Source organism: Camelus dromedarius, chromosome 14 (assembly GCF_036321535.1).
Source record: "Camelus dromedarius isolate mCamDro1 chromosome 14, mCamDro1.pat, whole genome shotgun sequence".
Taxonomy (NCBI): Eukaryota; Metazoa; Chordata; class Mammalia; order Artiodactyla; family Camelidae; genus Camelus; species Camelus dromedarius.
In genome coordinates, this window is record NC_087449.1 from 64180380 (window position 1) to 64202260 (window position 21881).

The window sequence follows — 21881 nt, forward strand, 5'->3', positions numbered from 1 at the left end:
AGCCTCACACTTTTTCAGAATGTCCTTGGAGGGGCAGTAATAACCAGTTGCATTCTGCTGTGTGCTGGCACCCACCCCTCCAGTGCCCCACAAAACAGTGAGCTAGGCAGGGCGTGGCTTGTCACCTCTCGTTTTATACATGAGCAAAGTTGTGCTCAGTGAGAGTCAATGACATGCCGCATGTCACAAGGCTAATTGGAAAGCCAGGATTCAAAGGCAGTTCTTCTGGTTCTCATTCCAGTATTCTTTCCACTTGTTTGTATTTGCTCTTAGGTCCACACACTCTGTATCCAGATCACTGGTTTTGTTACACCAGTGTAGTAAGTTGAAGTCAACTCCAGCTGGAAAAGGCCTAATACGTCTGCAGCATGATTGCCAGATTGCTAGCCATCATCACTGTGCTGATGGTGAGAAGCAGTTCAGCCTCGTGAACCCTGTGTAGCTAGCACAGTAGTAAAGGAAGCCTGGGCTCCACAAATGATAGACTAGCACCTCCATTCACCAGTTATAGCGACATCTCCATCTTTGCCCTACTGAATTAAAAATGTTTTCTTAAATTCTGATACACAGTAGAGCTTTGGTCGGCCAACCTGCATGTTGGTATTGGTCTTCCGTATTTGAAACAAACCCAGCAAGCATCTCAGCTGTGCGGGACGATGGGGAAAGTACTGCAGGTTTTGGAGTGAGACAAATCCATGTTGAGTCTAACTTTCTGGGACGTTAGTTTCCAAAAATGTAAGGTTAACTTGAGGCCCCAAGGATCAAAGGGTTACGTTAAATGAAGTATGAGGAAGAGCACAGTCCCCAGCACAGAGTAGTAGGGAGAGGGGCCCTTTCATCTCCCCAGGGGCAGAGAGAGAGAGCAGAGAGATGGGGGTGGGAGCAAAGACCTCAGGTCTGCAAACTCCAGCCCAAATGCAGAGTGAGAGCCGTTGCAGACACATTATTTTGCCCCGGGTACCACTTACCTTCCCTACACCACTGTGCCTTCAGGCCTTCTAGAAGCACAGCAATATGTCTAAAAATAGGGGAGGGGGGAGAGAGAGAGGGAGTAGGCCATGCCTGTTCTTCTGGTAAGAGAAAAGAATGTCAAAGAAAGCAGCTGGGACTAATGAACTCTGCATTAGCCATATTCCATTCTTTCAACTCAAGTCAAATGTCGGTCCCCATTAGGCAATTGGCTTTGACAGGAGGCTGTGCTAATTACCACTTTACCAACCTTTAATTTCTGGGTAAAAGCACAAGGAAAAAATCTAATGAATTTTTCATTTTCTAGAGAAAGGAATAAAATAATAGTAGTCTGTAAAAAAAAAAAAAAAACATTCATTACAAGATATTAATGTGCCTTTACTAAACAGATTTTTAAATTTCCTAATTATCTTTTCTTTTTTCCCCTTGCCTTCAGAGTTTTTTCTTATTTTGTTGTATTAGTAGGGTTTTTCCTTAAATTATTTTGGCTGGGTCATAACATCACTTGAGGTTTTTAAGGAACTTGGAAATTATCTACTCCAAATACCCATCCACTGCCTGAATCTGCGACACAGCTGACCCGGGGGTGGGGGTGGGCTCCTGCCGACCTATTGGGAAGCCTCCAATGAAGGGAACAGACTCACTCCTCCCCAGGAGCTGCATTAAAATTTTAGACTACAGATCCTTAAATTGGCTGTTTGCTCAAATTAAGTCAGACAACACTGCACAATTAGAAGGACGTGAGCCAACAGGGTAATGCAGGGCTACCGGGTTTTCTTCAGTATTTTCTAATACTGATACAAGAACCATCACCAAAAACATTCTGCGTTTTCTCCAGCTTATAATTATTTTCATAAGGCAAATGTGTATTTTTTTAATCACTTAACTATTTAATTACAAATGGAAAGGATAAATTAGTGTTAATTTTTATTAGAGTTTTGAGAAGCTAGAAATAGTGGGTTTCCCAGCTGTCCTTTCTAGTCTAGAAACAGATTTCCTTCCTTTTAACAGCTAAGTGACTTTTCTGTTTTTTTCAAAATTGAATCCGTATTTCTGTCGAAGAAGCTGTTATTATTGAGATGTGGGTTATCCCTTCAGCAGGTGCTGTTAAATCAAGTTGTTTAAGTATCTCCCATGATCTTACTGGTCTGAGTTTCCACTGAAATGGTTTGCTGTCAACCCTGAAATATGAACACTATGAAAGGATTGTTGTCCAATGCTTATGTCACACTCAATTCTTCCCTAGCAGTTAAGGATCTATTCTGGTGACAAATACTGTAAGTAAATGCAAGCGAATGAACTAGAAGTTGTCCAGGACTTGACTATATTGAACTACACAAAGGTAGACTTTAAGAAAAAGTCTACCAAAAACCTGCTGGTATGAAATCACCCTGATTTACGAATCGTGGGCGCTATGAATCTAGTCTAACATGCAGTTGATGCCAGCTATCATTTTATTAAGTCCTCTGAACTAAGGCAGTCTTAAACTTGATAGATTTCCAGGCAGTGTCATTAGTATAGCCTCACTGTCCTTCAGACATTAGTTAAAAGTTAAAATTCCCAGTCTTAAGGACAATGTAAGTGTGACCCCCAACTGAAACTGAAAAACAGCATGTTTTTCTTCTAGAAGAATTCTAAGTTCTGAAGGTTAGCTGGCCTTTCAGGCAGGCATCTTCCACCAGTGCACTGACCCAATTACTGGTCTCTTAAAGCTGCTGTGTTTCAAAATATGGATGCTATTAAGGCTGTTCCATCACATTATACTTTACTCAGCTAGTAATTATGAATATGAGCTCAGCTCTGCGGAAAACAGAACGGAACGGTCAGCAGTCATACTCTATGAGTCTGTTCCCCTGGCGTCCAGAGAAGAAAATAATATCACAGTGCCTCCAGCCAGCCTTTGCCCGTGTTCCTGATATGAGGCTTGACCCTCAGAAACTTTCCATAACTCCAAGTATGAATCTCTAAGCTTCAAAGTTTAGCATCCGAAACCTCACACTGGAAGTTCTCTTTACAGTCTGATACAAATGTCACAAGCAATATGAGTAATTGAGGAAGGGTTCCGGGGCTATGGGGGAGAATTAAACTTCGTTTGGGGTTTAAAACTCAGCACTTTACCTCTAATGCCATCTGGGCAAATGGACTAAATCCTGGTCCACAAGGGGCTCAGTAGTTGCTCAGCGTTACATCACAGAGAAAGCAATCTTCCTACCCTGGTTTAACCATCATCCCCTATCGCTTCTGTGGGAAGTTACTGAGGAATGGAGAAATACAACAATTTATACACATAACACATATCAATACGTATGCACCTGTGTCCTAAGTCCAGAACTTGCGACTCTGAAGTTGGTTGTATTAGAAGTCGAGGCAATCAGGCTACAGGCTGGACAGCAGCACTGCTCACTATATTTGATTTGAAATAAACCTGAAGCTCTCACCATAGAAAAGAATTATAACAAATTAATATTAACTTACTGATTAAAATTAACACCGGTATTTTCTAACGGCAGGTTCAAGTGTAACTTTTACAAGCATGTCAACATGTCTGTTTGACAGCATGACATTTGTTTTTACATTAATTTTAGTTAAAACATGAGGAAAAAAATGTGCTCTTTGAGCACAATGTGAAAAATTTTCTTTTAATATGAGGGGAATATTGTTTAAATTAGACAATTTATACCAAAATAAACTGAAATAAGATGTTATTCCGAGCACTTTGTGGCCTTCAGCTATTTTAAATCAAAGAAAGGAAGACAAGGACAGAGCAACTTCCAAGCACATGATGAAGGAGGAAGGAGAAGCCCAGTGGCTACACTGAGTAGTAGAGTACAGCAAAAGAAGCAAAATCCAGATTACTCAAGACATTCAGCATCGGGCATTGTTGGTTTTAAATTCAAAATACTCCTCAGGTTACATGGGAAAGAGAAGACAACTGCATAAAGAAGAAAGATCACGGCTGCTTAATATACTTTATTCAGATCCGTCTGCACTTCTTCGTGTGTGTAATCATGGCTGGGGTTTTATTTGCAGGAGGAAAAGGTCTTCCAGAAGAAATTCTTGCAGGGCGTTTTATCTCGGCGCATGGACTGCTGAAGGGGCGGCAGGCCCTCCTCCCGTTTGGACACCTCCCTGACCTCCCCTCCTGTGAAGGGCGCTGCACTCGCCTGGGAGGTCCACTCATACCACCACGCAAGGAAAGTCAACAAGCTGTTTTTCTTTATTTCTGCCACTTCCTGCATATGCTTTAGGGGACAAAGGAAAGAAAAGTCAACCATCTGGTTCTGCCAGCATTAAAAGATACATAATTCCTTCCTTAAAAAAAAAAAAAAAAAAGATGCTCCAGAACAATAAATCACACTTCCATTTAAAGGATGAGTAACTTAACACCTTAATGAAATTACTCTAATTAAAGAAAAGAAAAAGTTGAAAATTTTCAATCAAGGGAAAAAAATCTGCTTGTTTTGCCCCTAATCTTTGCTTAGGTCCTTAACTAGAAGAGGTCAGGAGATCTATCATGTTCCCTGACAAGTGACTGGCAACGAGGAAGCCCCCCAGGTGGATCAGGCTAATGTAGCTTGGTTTTTCCATCACTGGTCTTACTCCTGGCTGTCCACAAATTGCTTTTCAAGACAGATCAGATTGAGACATTATACTCTGGCCTTTCAAACTCCTTAGAAAGCTTCTAAGAGTAATCTGATGATAAATGACTTGTCTGGAACTCATCGGATAATTTCAGAGAAAAATCCATTTTTAATGGTCAACTTTACGTACTGTTTCTTGGAAATTTTTCAAAATGGAAAAAAGAGAAAAATAAATCACCTCATGAAGTTACAAAGTCTCACAATGGAAAATGTAATGATGTCAATTAATCTGAGCCAGTGAGAAGATGTGGTGTATATATAAATTAAGATTATAGAGGTATGTGTGACTAGCACCACCATAGCAGCTCTGTGACTGCACTGTAATAGACTGGTGTAATCACTTAATTCTTCAAAGACCAGCAGACGGAGATCACTAGCTGGAAGATGCTCTGCTTGAGTTTCAGAGCTTTCTAACAAACTTCCTAACAATTGAAGGTAAACAAGAATCAATGGTCTGTGTGGACACCATAGCACCACAGGGCAGCTGAGGGGCATGCTATGAAGTCCAGTCCTGCAGTCTGTCCTGTACAGACGTTTAGCCATAAAGAGGCTGGGGAATCCACAGGGATGGCCAAATACGCCACGGAAAGAGACAGCCCCAAAGTAGGTTAGCACACGGCTGAGCCGGACTACTCACCCCGCTGTTGTGGCCGGCGAGGCCGCCCTCCAGGGGAAGGGCAGCGGTGGCCCCTGAGAGCAGCAGCAGCAGACAGAGGGGCGGCAGCATCCTGCAGGCTGACTGGCATGACTCTCCAGCTCTGCAGCTGCTCATCCTGCTTGGCAGCCCCCAAAATCAGTGTTGTGTGGACTTGAGTCTCTTCTTTGGAGACTGGAGAGTATTTTAAGCTCAGCCTGCAGGTGTTTTTTTGTACATAAGCCTGTCTAAAGCCTGGTACCCCCTCTTCCCTCACACTCAAGCAGTGACGCATAAGCCTGAGCAATCAGTGCCCACAAAAGTGCTTTTGGATTGGACTTACCCCCTTCATTAAAGCCTGAGATCTTTTCCTGTGTTTAGAGTGGATTTGCTCTTACTTTGGCATGCATGTGCACTTGCTTCTGAAGAAGTTCTACCTCCTCGTAATTACGCCTTTACCAAGCAGGAAGCCATGAGAACAAAACCAAGTGATTGAACATAATACAAAATTAGCCTTGGATAAGGAGCTTGAAATCTGCAATTTTGCCCACATTAAAATATGACTGAATCTGCTTGGGCAGAAGAAACAAGGAGACAATGAGGGCTCAGGGAGCCACTGAGAACATCCACTGGGCTCAGTAAATCGCAGGCAAGGGTGACCCGAGTGTGACTGTTCCCCAGCACTGCCTCCCAGCCCAGTAGGCCAGAGACACGGTCCTCCTGCCCAGGCCTTCTCAAACTGTGATGTGTCCCCAGATCACCTTATTAAGATTACAATGCAGATTCTGATGCAGTAGGTAGAAAGAGGAGCCAAAATCCTGCAATTCTAACAAGATCCTGGGTGATGCCAACACTGGAGTCGCCAGGTTCAAGTCCAGTATTTTTCGAACTGCTGCTGACCACTCACTTTTGTTTTGAATGAAACAGAAATCAGAGTGCATCATATTGAGTGAGGACAAATATTGTTTTGTGTGTGTGTCAGGTGTAAAACCTGTCTTAGTGACTGCCCTGCACTTGGCCAGCTCCTGGGGCTTGCTCTCCTGATGACAGAACCACTGCTGAGGAGTCCAGAACGTGAAGCCCTCCGCACCACCTCCTGCCCTTTCCCGATAGGTCCCAGGTTCAGAATCACACAAACAAATGCACAGCACCTCTTCACTGACTGTGACAGCTAGGAAAATCTGAAACCTCCACCACAAACCTACTAAGATGACCAATATCCAAGGCAAGATTCTAAATGAAAGTAAAGCAACCAAAGAACTGACAGCTCTTTCCAGAAGTGAACATCGAAGTTCTCAGTTTTCCAAAGTCCTGGTTCACAGCCCTTCACAAGGGAAATCTCAATCTTAAATTTCATTTCATGGCAGATTTGCTATTTAAGATCCTAGGTAAAATCGATGTGGCCTGATAACCCAAGGCTCACACACTGCATGTTGCTTAGTCCTTTTTTTTTTTTTGGTACCAAAGTAACTTTTTTGCTCAAGATAATTTCCACAAATGGTATTAAAAAATTTTTTTAGATATTCTTGCAGAAAGTCATGGCACCTCAGCCAGCTTCTTACATCCTTAGTGTCTTTTGCAGATTTCATTCGCCGCACTCAAAAGGCATTTAGCAGCTGGTATATACTACATAGAACTAGAAAGAAGCCACACCATCCATCCCAACAGAGCCGTTACAGCCTAGCTAAGGGGCAAGATACATACTCTGCAAATGAAAAGTAAACTTGCAAGCAGTAAGTGAGCCAAGGAGGGTTACATGCTGCAGGCTGCGGAAACCTGCACCTGGTCTTATTCCTGGCTGTTTTCAAGGTGGCAACAACGTATCTTAGTACTTCAAGGTGAGGGCTCTAGACTAAAATCCTGGTTTTGCCATTAAATTAACCTCTCTATGGCCTCCGTTTCCTCATCTATAAAATGGGCACAAAACAGTAGCTACTGTCTACCTCACAGAATTGTTGTAAGGACCAAGTATAGATGACTTAAAGCACCTAACATAAGTGGAACGCACAGGAGGCACTCATGTTAGGAACTGTTATTAAGATGTCCTAAATCCTTAGTCCTTACTCCTCCACAGCATAAAGAAGAAGGGACATTGGAACTCCATGGTCAGAGCCATGAAATCTAAGCAAGGGCTCCTCCTTATCCCCCAACACATCTTAGACTCCAGGGTACAAGCAATCACGGGGCACTACGCAAGGCACTGAGTGATTGCTATTCACCACCCCAAAGCCTGTCTGCAGGGAGCTGACAATCTAATGTTTTATGTAACAATGTTTCTGAAAAGATGTACAATGGGAACTTTGATTAAAAGGAACTCAGTCCTGAATTATTTTGAAAAAGGAAGATTGCCTATTCTAAAAGGCAGAGAACTAGGACGTAGAAAGAAGGTGGAAGACTCTTCTCCATATACAGAAGAAACCTGCAACAATCAAGTGTCCAACAACAGAAAGGATGCTCCGCCCCTGGAGGAGTTCAGCAGAGCCTGGGGAACTAATCGTCAGCAGTGCTGTAGCAGGGGTTCCTCCTTGGTGGGAAACTGGACTAAATGACCCCAAAGGGTTATCTATGGAGTCTGCATTTCAGTAAAAGGAATAGGCATGCCCAGATGAGCCATTCCTGGACATCGAGGTTTCAAGATATCAGCTGAGCATGAGCTGCTGCTGTGTGCAGAAGGGGATGCTGTGACGTTTCCCTGGCTCGTTAATTTCAGTAATAAAAAAATTAACACAGGATCTTTTATTTCTTTTTTGAGGAAGTGGTGTAACAAGGAAGACAACAAATATTATAAATGTAAATTGCCCCCAACTATGTTCCCAGGCCACATTTATTTCAAAGACACCTGCTGCTTTATATGGTCAATCATCTGGTTATACGGTTAGTAAGTCCAGCTGAGGTTCAGACGAGCTTCCAGGACTCTGATGAAGCAAGCCCATGAGGAAGAGCTCTCTACAACGCCTTTCTGCCAACCATCAGCAAAGATGGAATTGCAAAGGATGACCAACATCACCTTGGACATTCCAGAGTAGACTAAACCCTAACTGGAACATGTAGGGGGGAAGAGGAGCTCTTGAGAACACAGGGAGCAGAATCAGCTATTCCTTACAAAGTCTGACCACCTCTGTGTTATAATCCCTGAAAAATGTGTTGTAAGACCACTTGTCTAAAATATAAACAGGTTATACATAAATATACCAAATAAACCAAAAGATTACACGAACACCAAGTCAACTTTCTCAACTGGCTAGAAAACTTCACGTCAAAATACCCACGCCAACTGGAAGGTGCCCCCTCAACCTTCTAATCAGAGACAGGACACCCTTGGGGCACACAGGTTCACCATTTCGAGTCATGTGTATACCGACTACAGAAATCTATAAAAACAAGATGCATTACAACGGTCCCACCCATTTTCTCTTACTGTCACGTATAACATTGCTTTGAGGCATTTTTAACCTATTTCACTGATAAGAACACAAAGTTTCAGAAAGGCATACAGCTACAAGAGCTGCCAAACCAGGCTGCAAATCTAGATTTGCCAACCTTTAGAAAGTCCATAGCATCTATTCTCCAAACTTTCCCTGATGAGGCATTCAAAGAGAGCTGATCTGAAAATGAAACTGCCAACACGCACATCTTAGGCTGGAAGGTACTATAAGGAGGGCAGGCTTTCTGATTCCCTTTTCTTTCATTGATGTGACACACAGATGTTACAATTATTATCTGAGATCCGAATATCAGATCATGGGACTGTGAAGTTTGAATTCAACGCTTGAGTATGACATGAGCTTAGCATCTCCTTTTGAGAGACAGGCTCTGGGGTATCTTTTGCTGACTATATCTAGGCATGGATGGTACAAATTCTACCCAGAAATGCATGTCCTTTTCGCTCTTGCCCCGCCAAGAGTCAGCACTCTGGATGTGAATACCATCTCTACTGGTCAGTAGATCCTGGGTGGCTGGTTAACCTCTTCAAGCTTCAGCTTGCTTAACAGTAAAACGGGGATAATCAGATAAACCCTGAAAAAAATCGTGAAGATCCAGGGAGCTACCATTGGAGCCCTCAGAGCAGCAGGCAGAGGACTCTGTAAATGCCAGTCCCTTTTCTTTACCTCTGTTGCTCAGTGGGGAAAAGGCACACCATGGACCTCTAAGAAACCCCAGTGAGAAGACAGCAGTACTGGGACCCCCGGAAGCATCATCTCTCACAAACTACAACAGAGGACACACACTGAGGTGTTTTGGAGGAGGAGTCTAGATTTTCCTCTCAAGCAAAACTTCTGCCCATAGTTTAATTACAAAATAGCCAGAGAAAAGTCACATAAACTCTGTTCCTGGAGAAAATCACCTTTTAAAAAGTAAAAAGGACCACTTCCAAACATTCACCCTTTTACCTTCTGATCACAAGTGACATGGGTTTAAAAAACAATATTCGTAATCAAAAGAACTAAATAAATATAGCTTTAGTCATCTTTCAGGGATTGTCAGCCTGCAAAATTATGCAAAAGAATGAAAAAATAACTATGATTTTTGTCAGAAAAAGTTGACCATATTTAATTGCTAACACAATTTTATTAATTGCAATAGATACAATTTCTAATATATACCATTCAAACGCTCGCCTTTTTCATGTGCTTCAGTAAGACGGGGGAGTATTTTGCTTAAGAGTTTCCAGTTCTCTTTTAAAAATAGATTTTGCAGTCAATGACTTGGAGAATACAATACAAAAAGCCTCCTAGCCTTTTTTTTTTAAATCTCCACTTTCAAAATTCCCTTTTTTGGCAGTAAGTGTTTTTGGTGGCTCTACCTGCTGAAGGCTGCTTTTTCCAAATGGTGACAGAGTTTAATCCTCACTTTCCACTGCACCAGCCTCTGCTGGCTCCACTGAATTTTTGTTTTCATCCTCTAGCTTCTTTTTCTTCTTTGCTTTTCGTTCCAGGTTAAACTGAGCAATGTCTTCATTTCTCTCTGTGATGTATTTTAGCTACAAAAAAAATTTTTCTTAATTACATTTTTCTCTAGTTGTAAAGTCATTTACAAACCTAAGGAAAAAAAATATACACCCTTTCTCAAGCACTCCCACCCTGGGTTACATTCCTTAGAGATAAATAGAGCTCCAAATTTTTTCTGGAAGAATCAACTACAAAAGTCAATTCACTGCAACTCACATATCCTACCAAACAAGCAGGAGTTCCTCGAGTAATCAAAAGAGTTAAAACTTGGAGCTTACTGAAGGCACGTCAATCACAAGTATATTCTACAAAGCACAAATACAGTCAACATCCCCCTAAATTTATCCAGCTAAAATTACTGAGCAACTACTATGTACCAGATACCAGGGATACAAGGGAAATAAGACAAGGTCCCTGCCCTCAGAGAAGATTTGGTCAAACACACAAGAGTAGCTACGATCCTTCAGTAATATGCTTCTGTCGGATGAAAAGAAAAATTAAAAGTCCAAAATAAAAACAATATTCTGAGGTAGACAAATATGCAATAAGCAGACAGCTTCCTAATTAATATTCCAAGATGAAACTGTATTGACGATTTCTTGGCAAAAGACAGAAACTGCTCACTGAAACTGACCAAGTAACAGTTACGACAATTTATGTGGAGAGAGAAATGTCTTTTCCACTGACACCCAGCACCACCAGGCACCTGAGCGATTTTACTTAGGGATTGTATCATGTTTATCCTTGACTTAAACTCTGGAGGAAGGCTACTTGAAGAACAGAGACAGAAAAGAGCCCAGAGCAAACAGCACTAGATTCAGGGTTAGAAGGCTGAGGTTCAGCTGTCAGCCAGAAAACTCCACATCTAACTTTGGGAAGCTACTTAACTCCAGTGGCCTAGCCTGCAAAATGGGGCTAATTAGTCGTGTTATATAAAAACCCTCATAAGGTGGTTGTGAGCTTTAAATAATACATGTAAAATATTACCTACCTGTAGAAGTCCCCTGTAAACTCTCAAGTGCTATACAAACTGATCCATTCAACAACGACTTCGCACCCACTATGGGCCAGGCCTTGTTCTAGGCACGGCACACGGAGCAGAGAAGAAAGAGACACAAACCCCTGCCCTTGTGGAGACCACGTTCCGGGGAGGAACGCAGGGTATCTTAACTGCGAGGATTAGACTAAGTCGAGAACCTCACAGGGGCCCTAGACTTGCCATCGGCCACAGCCACTAGCCAAGATGACCACAGCATCACCTGTGAAGCGAGGACTTGGTCGAGATGACTTCTAGAAGATAGAAAACATGCTCAGCTTCCTGCACATCTCAGCTGTACAGATACTCCTTCCACACCTGGCCCGTCAGAACTGTGGGTGCCATAATGAAGCCATCCTCACACACTGTAGCCTGTGACCTGTCTCTGACATCGTGTTCTAGATGAAACATGGGACCAAGTTTTGAGATATTACAGAAAAGGCAAACTGTGAAATTCAGGGAGTGCTGATTAGAAAATTTCAAATTGGCTTAGCAAGATCCATCATAATGAAAAGCAAGACCATAAATTACAGGCAGGTCTGAATGGTTAGAGCATCTCTAGTTTTTAATGCAAGGTGCCCTAGGGAATCACTTCATGGCTGCAAGTGATTAATTGGGAATAATGTATTCTGATGGGAAAGGGGAGTGAGGGGAGAAACTCATCTCTCACCAGTGAATTACTCCTCCTGGCTAAGAGCTTCACATCTTCAGTGTTAATTGTGCTTCTTTTCGCATGTCTGTAGAAAGGGCAGAAACAATTCACCAAAATGTTTGGTATTATTTAAAGTTTTGATGCAACACAGAAGTTCATGGCCAGACTTCACACTAGCAAGGATCTCTAAGTAGCTCATCTTTTCAGATTCAGGTCATTGAGCAACACTGACACAAAAATGACTTAAGTGATGAGCCAAGATACCAATTAAATAAAAAGACAGAGAAAGCAGAAGCCCATCTGTCCACCTCCAACTAAGGGCCAAGGGTGCCTGAAGAGTATGAAAGGAGTATGAGGCACTAAACCTTCCCAAATGACCTGCTTGACCAAACGGTCACAGCAAGTGCCATAGAAAAAGCAAGGAGCAGGTCAGTGAAGCACCTTCAGTGAAGAGAGAATACAGCCCAAATGGGGAGGATAGGGCTCAAGTGGCAGAGTGCATGCTTGGCATGCACCAGGTCCTGGGTTCAATCCCCAGTACCTCCTGTAAAAATAATTAATAACCTAATTACCTCCTCCCCACCTGATTCCCTAAAAAAGAGAAAATGGCCCAAAGCTCACAATACAAAGAGCATCTTCGCTTAAAGAGACATTAAATAGAAGAATAAAGAGAATTTCCATGAAGCATGGCTTCATTTATACCAAGAACATAATGCTCTTCTCCTCGACAACAGCCCAGTGAGAACAAAGAACATCCTTTAAATATCGACTTAAATTCTTGTTCCAGTCCTCTTATCTTTGCTTTAAAAGGTAACTTGAGGTAATAAGTGCTATTCAATAATTTATTACTCTAATTACACCCTTTCTTGCCATTTCTAACTTCCTCCAAAAATAAGAACTTTGTAATTAGGAGTAAGTAGAAATCTTGGTATCCTTAATAACTATCAAAGTGGCCAGCACGTGGTAAGTCCTCATGGAATATCTGTTGAGCTAAAGATAAAATCACAGAAATTAGACTCTATAATTTGGCCAAATTAGTCCTTCACATCCTGCTAAATGTGAGACTATCAGGTGTCATCTCATCATGATTGACAGTATCTGCCTGTCCTGAGATAATATCCGTGTCAGAAGATAACTTCTAATTAGCCACCTGCCAGGACCAGCAGAGAGGAGAGGGAAAAAATGTCAGACAGGGAATGTACCAGCAGCCACAAAGCACAAAGCCCTCCGCAGATGCCCTGTGTGGAGGACAGTAACTGCCACGGACACCCAGTGGCCCTCATCTCAGTCACAACCTCAGGTTGCTCTGTCCGTATTCTCTGCCTGCAAAGTGCTGGAAGAGGGGTAAGTAAAAGGAAGCAGCACACTGAACTCACAGAGCTTACAGAGTAATGTTAGCTTGTCTGCTCACAAGGAAGCATTTAGAAACAACAGAGTCAGTCCTCTCCACCACGGGGCTTGTCATCGGGTTTCTCTATACCATGTTTTGATGGTACCACTTCCCTAGATGGAGGGGCAGGTATATCCTATGCCGGCCTCTGCACTTCACAGACTCTCCTAAATCAAACCTCTGGCTCCAGAAAATCACTCCAGGGAAAGTAACAAAGCAATTTTTCATATAGCACTTTTAGAAGATTTTAAAGACTATTCCCAAAATGTGTCTAGAATTTATTTACTATTGAATAGCTCTCTTCTTCAAAATGTTTCATCTTTACCATATGAACAATATTAGGTGACTAGAGATTTCAAAGCCAAGTAAAGGAAATTCACAACTCAAATTGGGAGATGATTTTCCAAAGTTTATAGGTGAATTCAGTATTTACAATTTAAATACATTTTCTCAGAGAAACAATGTTACAAATACTGGCTAGGTTCCCAGCCTCCAAAGACTATTTAATACGTAGCTGACCTGAAACAGTACATATTTCAGACTTCTAAAACTGGGGTAATCATAGTTTTAGGAGCAAGGACTGTGTCATAGGGAAAACTCAAAGCCATAAGTTAAAGTTGATCTTCTGGGAATGTCAATTTTACTCATGATAAAACTTTAAAATAGGATTGGGGAGGGTAGGTTATTTATTTATTTATTTATTTATTTATTTAGAGGAGGTACTGAGGACTGAACCCAGGACCTCGTGCATGCTAAGCATGCACTCTACTACTTGAGCTATACCCTCTTCTCCTAAAACAGGATTTTTTTTATAGGAGAAGAAACTGTAATATTTTGAAAATGAACGTAAAATTAAGACAAAGGACAAGTCTTCAAAGAAAGTCCGCGTCTGTGCTCACCCAGGGTTCTTAGGAGGAAGTCTGAGGAGCACAGTGTGTACACACTTGAACACGGAAGACGAAGCATCTCTCAGTAAAGCCTCTGACGGTCTCGCTTAGGGAACATCAGCTATCAGCCCTTACACAGACTCCTTTACTTAAAGATGATGTCCTTCCTTGTGGAGCTTACAGACCAAGTGATACCCACACACCACTTCCACCAGGTACCCAGCAAAAGGAAATCGATTTCTCAATGTAATTATTAAAAAAGAGTACCTGAAAGCTTAATGTGTTACAATGCTAAATAGTTCTAATTTCATTTTTATTTCTAGTGTTTTTACAGACATATTTAAAATTTGTCATTCTCTTTTCCCACAGCTAATATAGAAATGGCAAGAAAAGTCACAAATGGGGGCTTGCAACTGGCAGCTAGTGGGTAGAACCCGGGGGTGCCACTAAATACCCTACAATGTGCAGGGCAGTCCCCACCACAACAAGGAATTATCCAGTCAAAAATGTCAATAGTGCTGAGGTGGAAAAACCCTGATCTATACTGATAATCTCTATGTTCAAATCAAGTAACATTTGTCTACTTATTTACATTTTTTGGTCTTCTTTTGTTATATAAAGGACTCATATTTTAAAGAAAGAAAGAAACGAAATGGCAAGTAAAGGTAATAAATGTATTTCACATGAGACTCGGGGTGGCGGTGGAGGGATAATGGGGCCCAGGTAAGGGGCAACCCCCTGAATTAACACTGATAAGCCGTCTGAGCTATCAGCATCCCATATATTATCCTTATCCTTTTGGCCAAGTTGAAGATGCTAAGCAGTTTTTAGGGACTCACACACACAGAAATGGGAAAGATTTAGAGCCTGCCCTCTGAGAACCTACGGCTTTAATTCATTCAGAATATTCACTGGAGAAACAAAGAGCTAATAGGAGCAAGATGAAAAGTATGGGTGTGGGAGAGGCTGGCACCAAATCAGAAGTGGGGGCAAACTGGAAAGCTTTAGCCCTTTCAGGCCTTCGTCATTCAAATTGCTTCGTAAAAGCAATTTGTTGCAATTGTTTTCAATTACCTGAGGTACTAATTGAAGAGATGAGCATAAATCACCTATAAAAGCTAAGGCTTTACCAGCTGAAAGCAAGTCACCCACTTTTCAAGGAGCGTGCGTCTCCCTGGTAACAAGCGCGGCGAATGCAGGCCCGATGGGGACACGGGCTGTATTACCTCTACCCCAGCGAGCGTCACCTCAGAACATGACACAGCCCAGCCCAGCCTGGGCACCCGGCCCAGACGCCCATCCTCACGCCCCAGCATCGCACCACCCGCAGAAATGGTCTTAAAAGCACGAACACCGGGCTCATCCAGTGTCCTGGGAACTTATTCATACCTTTCTGACCCGGAACTGAATGATGTCGGTTTGGTTAACAAAAAAAATACTTGGGAAACTTCAAAAAATGCCAAATCAAGTCTGAATGGACATGATTAAAGCAGATGTTACATTCTTGCAAGATCATGATTAGAGACTGAGCCTCCACAAAATACAGGGGGGGGAAGCAAACCGCTCTCCTGAAATTCACCACCAGATGGAGAGTTATCAATAGCCTGTAAACAAACACAGCATCCGACAATCAAGCTCTCTACCCACCTTGCAAACATTTCAAGGTCTCTGGCAAAATTTTCTGAAAGAGAAAGAGATGTGCTTTAGCTACCATATCTCAATCTTACTGCAGAAGGAGAAAAGTGAAATCGCAAGGTCTACAGTAAGTCCAGTGACTAATACAACAAATTCTTTTAAACGTAAGAGGAGGCCCTTCAGCAGCTCTATCGCTGGACAGGAGCTGTTAGCCATTGTATTCATTATGACCTCCTGGTCCTCCGTGGCACCCACCACCCTTCATTATAAGCTTCTGGTAATTGTGGCTACACCCTTCCTTCCTAGAAACTATCCCTTAACTTAAAATTTTGCTACAGGTTTGGGTTTGTGAGGACATTAATCTCTTCTGAAGTCAAGCAAATATCAATGCTGTAAGTTCAGCTGTCAAATAAACGGTAGGTGACATTAAAAAGTTATAAAGCAATGAATTTAAAAATGGAATGTCTAATGTTCCAGGCAGTTTAAAAACACAACAAAACAAAAAGGTACTGAAGCCCCCGCGTTAGTGCAAAATCAACCTCTGGGCTTTCCATATGTATACAGGAAGACCACGGCTGCATACCGCACTGTCGGAAGGTCACCTCCGAAATCGCCGCAATGGTTTGTTTGCTGAACTGCACTTCTTTGTCCGATGCAACTTCCTCGCAAAGACAGCCAACGGTGTAGTGAACTGCTGCCTTTAGCCTCTGAAGCAAAATCAAAACACTTCATGGGTAAGACTGCAAATAAGAGCTATTCATATCTTAAAAAATTAAGACCAAGGAGGGGGTCTGCTCAGCCTAATTCCTTCAGCACTCTCCACAATGGCTGAGTGACTTTTCAAGTGTACTAATAAATTAATGGGGCCCTCTGGAGTGTGACTTGTAGAAACATTACTTCCTAGTTAATGGCTATGATTTAGGTCAAGTAAAGATAAGGAATTACGATGGCAGGTCAGCAGGGAGAGAAGGCAGACTGGAACGTGGGAAGCATCTGTGTGACTTTGCTCAGTTATTCCACATGTACGTGCCAAGTGTCTACTGGGTAAAGGCGTGTGCTAGGGGTCTGGGGAAGGCAATGAAAAAGCAGACAGGGATTCTGCCCCCAGATGGGGGTCAATCAACCAAATACAAAAGGATCCCGTCCCTGTGCTTCAAGTCCTTGCCAGCCCCAGTCCTGCACGTGACAAAGACAATGGTGACAGCAACACAGGGAAAGGCTCTGGAGGGCACACCTAACCCTCTTTTTTTTCCCCCAAATTTTGTAACAGCTTTATTTGTAATAGCAAAAAAAGTGGAAACAACCTCAATGTTCTTCAAGTAAATGGTTTAACTACATGGCTAACACACCAGACTACTACTCAGCAATAAAAAGGAACAAACGATTGATACACACAAACCCCTGATGTATCTCTGAATAATTATGCTGAGAGAGAAAGCAAATTCCAGAAAGTTATATTCTGCATGATTCCACTTGTACACCATCCCTCACAAAAGGGCTTTGTTATGAAAGCAGATTAACAGCCATCATAATTATAATCCTAATTGTTCCGTTTATTGTGTGTCCATCACAGGCCAGGTACTATACTTGGTCCTCTCCAGATGTCATTGCCCTTAAACCTCACAGTAAGCCTGAATTAGAAATATTTCTGTCATTGGGCTGACATAGTCCTCCAACCATCTGACCCTTCAATGGTATGAAGATACACCTGCCTTGACGTGCTTCCTTTGCCGATGTAAAGAAGTTGCTCTGCTAGTTTTCAGGTTTTTTTCAGAGTAAATTGTCTAAAAGTAGCCGTAGCCTTGGTGCACCCCTGGGAGGAGGAGAGTTCAGGCTCTTCCTACATCGCCATCTTGAACCACCTCCCAAGACTCATTTATTTCATAACTGAAAGTCTGGACCCTAACCCTCTTTTGATTTGCTGGTTTCCTAGGCCACCTCTAAAGGACTCTCTCTGCTCCCAGCAACCCTTTCGGGTACTGGAAAACATCTCTCTTCCCCATGCAGAGGAGTAAAGCAGCAGAATAAGCTAAGCCAAGGTCTTAGTCTCGTATCAACAAACTTGCTGAGCCCCGTGTGTGCTCCACCTCTGCACTGGAGACAGAGCTGAACTGAATACAGTGGTAGCTGAACCCAGTAAGTGTTCACAGTAGAGGCAACATGAGGAGGAGCTGCAAAAATTCAAATCCAGGACCCCAGAGTAGAGGCCAGGCAGAGAAGCAACTACCTTCCTTAGTTTCAGATGTCACAAGAGTAGGTAAGTGGAGGGCTTTGGCAGGAGGAGACAAAGAGACCACCACCCTGGGAGGGATAAAGACCCTCCATCTTTTTTAGGTATATGTGGAGGTGAGGTCAGGGGTGGAGGGACACGACAGGGATCCTTCTGACTGGTCCAGAAGTTTTCTCTGTCTCTCCCGCTTCTCCACCTCCTGGAATGGGCCAAGTGCCTTCTTCAGTGCTGCAGACATTTAGAGGCTAAATTACTAGACTCTAAACTCCTCAAGGGCAGGACCCTTCAGTTGTTCACTGTTGTCCATCTAGTACCAAGAACAGCTGGCTGAATGAATGGAGAGATCCTCCATCCCACTGCATAGAGAATGAGGTCCAAATTTCTCAGTCTATCTTTGCAGCCTTAGTCATTCATTCTGTAAGCATTTATTGCCTTCTGAGAGCCAGGCTCCATCCTAGGGGCTGAGAATACAAAACTGAAAGGACAGCCCTTGCTCTCAAAGAGTTTATCTCCCACCACACTTCTGCCATGAATGGACTCTTCCCAACCACCAATGTCAGGGAACACCAAGAGGGTGGAGAACAGCTCCCGAGAAGACCAAAGAGACAGGACTGCCAGATGCAATGCCTGATCCTTGACTGGATCCTGGATGAAGGAAAAACGACCACTAACGAAACATCTCTGGGACAAATGGGGAAATCTGAATAGGGACTGGCATTACATAATAGGACTTTATTAAGATCAAACTTCTTGAGTGTCATCAGCGATTATGTTGGAGAATGCCCTTGTTCTTGGGAGATGCATACTAAACTATTAAAATTTAAAGGTGAAGTGTCAAGTGTATTTAATTCTCAAATAATTCCAATAAAAAGGAAGCAAGAGAGCAAATACAGCAAAATGTTAACAGTTGGTGAATCGAGGTGAGGGGCATATGGGTGTTGAGTGCATTACTCCTGCAACTTTTTCTGGAGGCTTGAACTTCAAAATAAGGGGAGGGGGTGGGTAAATAGCTTCTGAAATGTCCTTTCTGAACTAGAAAGGAAGGTCCCATGGACTGAGCTCATTCCCGTGCCTCTTCGGTTAATCCTCCTCGAGGCTGTCGGCCTGGTTCTCGGTTCTCACCCCTTCACAGCGCTGTTTTCACGACTCTGCTACACGGTATTTATTCCCGGTGCTGATTAAAGAACTGAATACCGGCAACTATCCTGGGAGGTGGTTATTAGTACTTCGATTTTCCATCTAGGAGAACTGAGTCTGGGCAGTGTCAACACAACCCTCCGGCTGCGGAGCCGAGATTTGAACCCACATCCGCTGGCATCTGGAGCGGGACGGCCTAGGTTTGCACCAGGCTCCGAGGCCGTCTCATCAACCGCAGAAGGGAGAGCGCACCGGTTACAGGAGCCTACATTTTAAAGCTCGTGCCGGGCGCCTCACCACAACCCTGGCCGAAAAGGGAGCCTGAAGCTGTCACAAAGCAAGAAGAGCCCCGCCGCGGGACTCCCAGGCGCGCAGCAGCCACCTCCTGGGAACCCTCCTTCCCGCTCGCCCCGACCCCTGCGCTCAGACTGGCGATACCATGGAAACCGCCTCCCAGCACCCTCCGCGGCAGCAGAGTCGACGCATGCGCGGGCGGCCGAAAGCGGCCCGAGTGCGCCCTACGCCTCCGGGACGGTCGCACCAAGGCGAGGCCGGGCTGACGCGGGGCGCTTTTCTCCCCAGAATCTCTACGCCGTCCTCCCCCAGCCCAGCCAGGACCGCGTTCGCCTGTACCTGTCGGTAAGAGAATCGCTGTTGCTCCTCAGCCCCCTCCTTCTCCTCCATCATCACAGCAGGCGGGTCCTGGGAGGCGCGCAAGGACGGAAAGAGGCGGCGGCCGGAAAGGTCCAGTCGGATTTTCCCGCCGCGGCGCCGGGCGACGGGCCGCGCATGGGGCCAAAGCGCGAAGCTGCCTCGTGCGTGCCCCCTGGCGGCGGCGCCGGGAAGGTTGTCTCTCCCGTCTGCTCCCGTCCCGCCCCAGACCCAGACCCAGCTCAGCTCCCCGCACAGTGGTTAACATCAGTTCTCGGAAACTGTGTGTGGACAGCGGCACGCAACTCTTTATTGTAAATTCTATGCGGCCTAGGTAGGCCTTGCAAAATCCAATGTGGGTTTTTCTAGTTCTGTCACCATAGTGTCACAAAGCCAGACCACGGATAAGTGCTTGATTTCTGACCCATGCAGCGAACAAATTGCACACCCCATTAACACTGACCAAGGAGTATAGTTCTGACCCTAATGTTGGCTGATTTTCCTTTATGTCAAAAATTAAGTAAAATGAAACAGTGAAACTCAACGTCGGATCTTCACTGCTTCCAAACTTTCTTCAGTTATTTCCCTCCTTCCCAACTTCACTCTTTTTGGAGTTTCACTCACACCTCAGTGACATAAATGAGGAACTTCTCTACTGAAGTCAAATAACAGTGTTCAAGTGCTGGAGGGGTATCTCCTCACCTTGTGCTGTTCACAACTTAAAACGCTGCAGACACGATACACATTCAGGTTTCATCTGCATTATTAACATTTTCCCCCTCATTTCCTTAAGGGAACAATCGACAACAAATCAAACCCCGATTTGTAGATTTCCTCGGTGTAAATATTTACGCCATTGCTGATTTCAAGCCACCAAATATGGGGAAGCTGAACTCAGCATTTGCTACCAAACCAGGTTTGTTTGCCCCACCAGCAGCAGGCCAACACTATCACGCTGAAGTTCACAGCAGAGAAAGGTTTTGTTCAGCCACATAAGGAGACAGGAGAACAAATCTCAGATCCACTTTGGGGAAGGCAAGAGGCTAGGTATTTAAGGGATAAAGAAGCAGGGTGGTCTTAGGCGTGGGGAAATGTGATTGGAGGTAGGGAAAAAGCAAAGTAATCGGTGTTCTGCGCAGGCCCACTTTTAGGGTCGGTGGTCCCAACTAGTCATAGCTGGTCTGAACTGGGCAGGAGCCAATTCCAAATTTCTGGAAAACAACTTAAGCCCCCGTTACTGTGGTGACCTACAGGTCAGAAGCGTTATCTACAGAGGTGGTTAAGAAGTCTGGTGATATATTACCCAGGCTACGTGAAGCTTGGAGGGTATGCAGTTAGAGAAAGGGAAAAAAACAACCAAAGCTGGCTTAATCAATAAAGGCAGGTTACAAGCAGCGGGGTTTCTAACAGGCTGTTCCCTTATCTGCTGTTCTGTGAGAGGAACTCAAGGATTTGTGCTGACAGCTTCTGTTAACCCTGTGGGGTGCGGTTTCACACTGAGAAGAGATGCTGCACTACACCACACAGACACAACAGACATGAACAATGTCAAGAACACAGATAATAGAAAATGTGCAACGTAGTAACATAATTAAGCACTGATGAGTTTTGAGTTTTTATTTGTTTTTAACATAATTTACTTAAGCCTAAATTTATGCAACTTAATTCTTAATAATGGCTGTGTTTGTCTCTGGTTTTCAGTTTTCCTGAAAATTTAGAAATCAGCTCTCACCGTAGGACTGGCTTTAGCAGACCACTGGCCTAGCACATAGTAAACACTTAACAGATCCAAGTTGAATGAATGCACTGTATTGTAATTAGTTGTTAAAGATGTGTGTCCACCTGACTTAACTGAGTTGCAGTGAGAGCCCCAGTGCCTGGCACATGCAAGAGTTCACTAAATGTTTGTTGAAGATCTGACTCTCAGCAGCATCTTGAGTCCTGATAAATCAGAGGCTCCTTGATAGTAGGCACCTAGGCCCTCAGATCATCAGCAATGCAAGTTTTTTAAAAGAAATTTGACTTAGATATACAGGTATCCCCCGCTTTTGAAAGTTCTCACTGAGCCAC

The 21881-nt window shown here is 43.6% G+C and overlaps 2 protein-coding genes across 3 annotated transcripts; both read right to left on the reverse strand.

The window, feature by feature from the left end:
* Nucleotides 1-3919: 3919 nt before the first annotated feature.
* CORT (cortistatin) lies at nt 3920-6701 on the reverse strand. The gene is made up of 2 exons (XM_011000816.3): nt 5248-6701; nt 3920-4211 (listed from the first exon to the last, which is right to left on the reverse strand). Exons 1-2 carry the CDS (start codon nt 5380-5382, stop codon nt 3990-3992), a joined length of 357 nt encoding a protein of 118 aa, XP_010999118.1. The 5' UTR covers nt 5383-6701; the 3' UTR covers nt 3920-3989.
* Nucleotides 6702-9793: 3092 nt separating this feature from the next.
* CENPS (centromere protein S) lies at nt 9794-19935 on the reverse strand. 2 transcript variants are annotated; one of them, XM_011000817.3, is made up of 5 exons: nt 19794-19935; nt 16377-16500; nt 15806-15839; nt 11900-11966; nt 9794-10225 (listed from the first exon to the last, which is right to left on the reverse strand). In XM_011000817.3, the coding sequence occupies exons 1-5, from the start codon at nt 19845-19847 to the stop codon at nt 10085-10087; spliced, it is 420 nt and encodes a 139-aa protein (XP_010999119.1). In that variant the 5' UTR covers nt 19848-19935; the 3' UTR covers nt 9794-10084. The 2 variants fall into 2 exon arrangements, with proteins under 2 accessions (XP_010999119.1, XP_031319898.1); XM_031464038.2 differs by lacking the exon at nt 9794-10225 and adding an exon at nt 10247-11627.
* Nucleotides 19936-21881: the final 1946 nt, after the last annotated feature.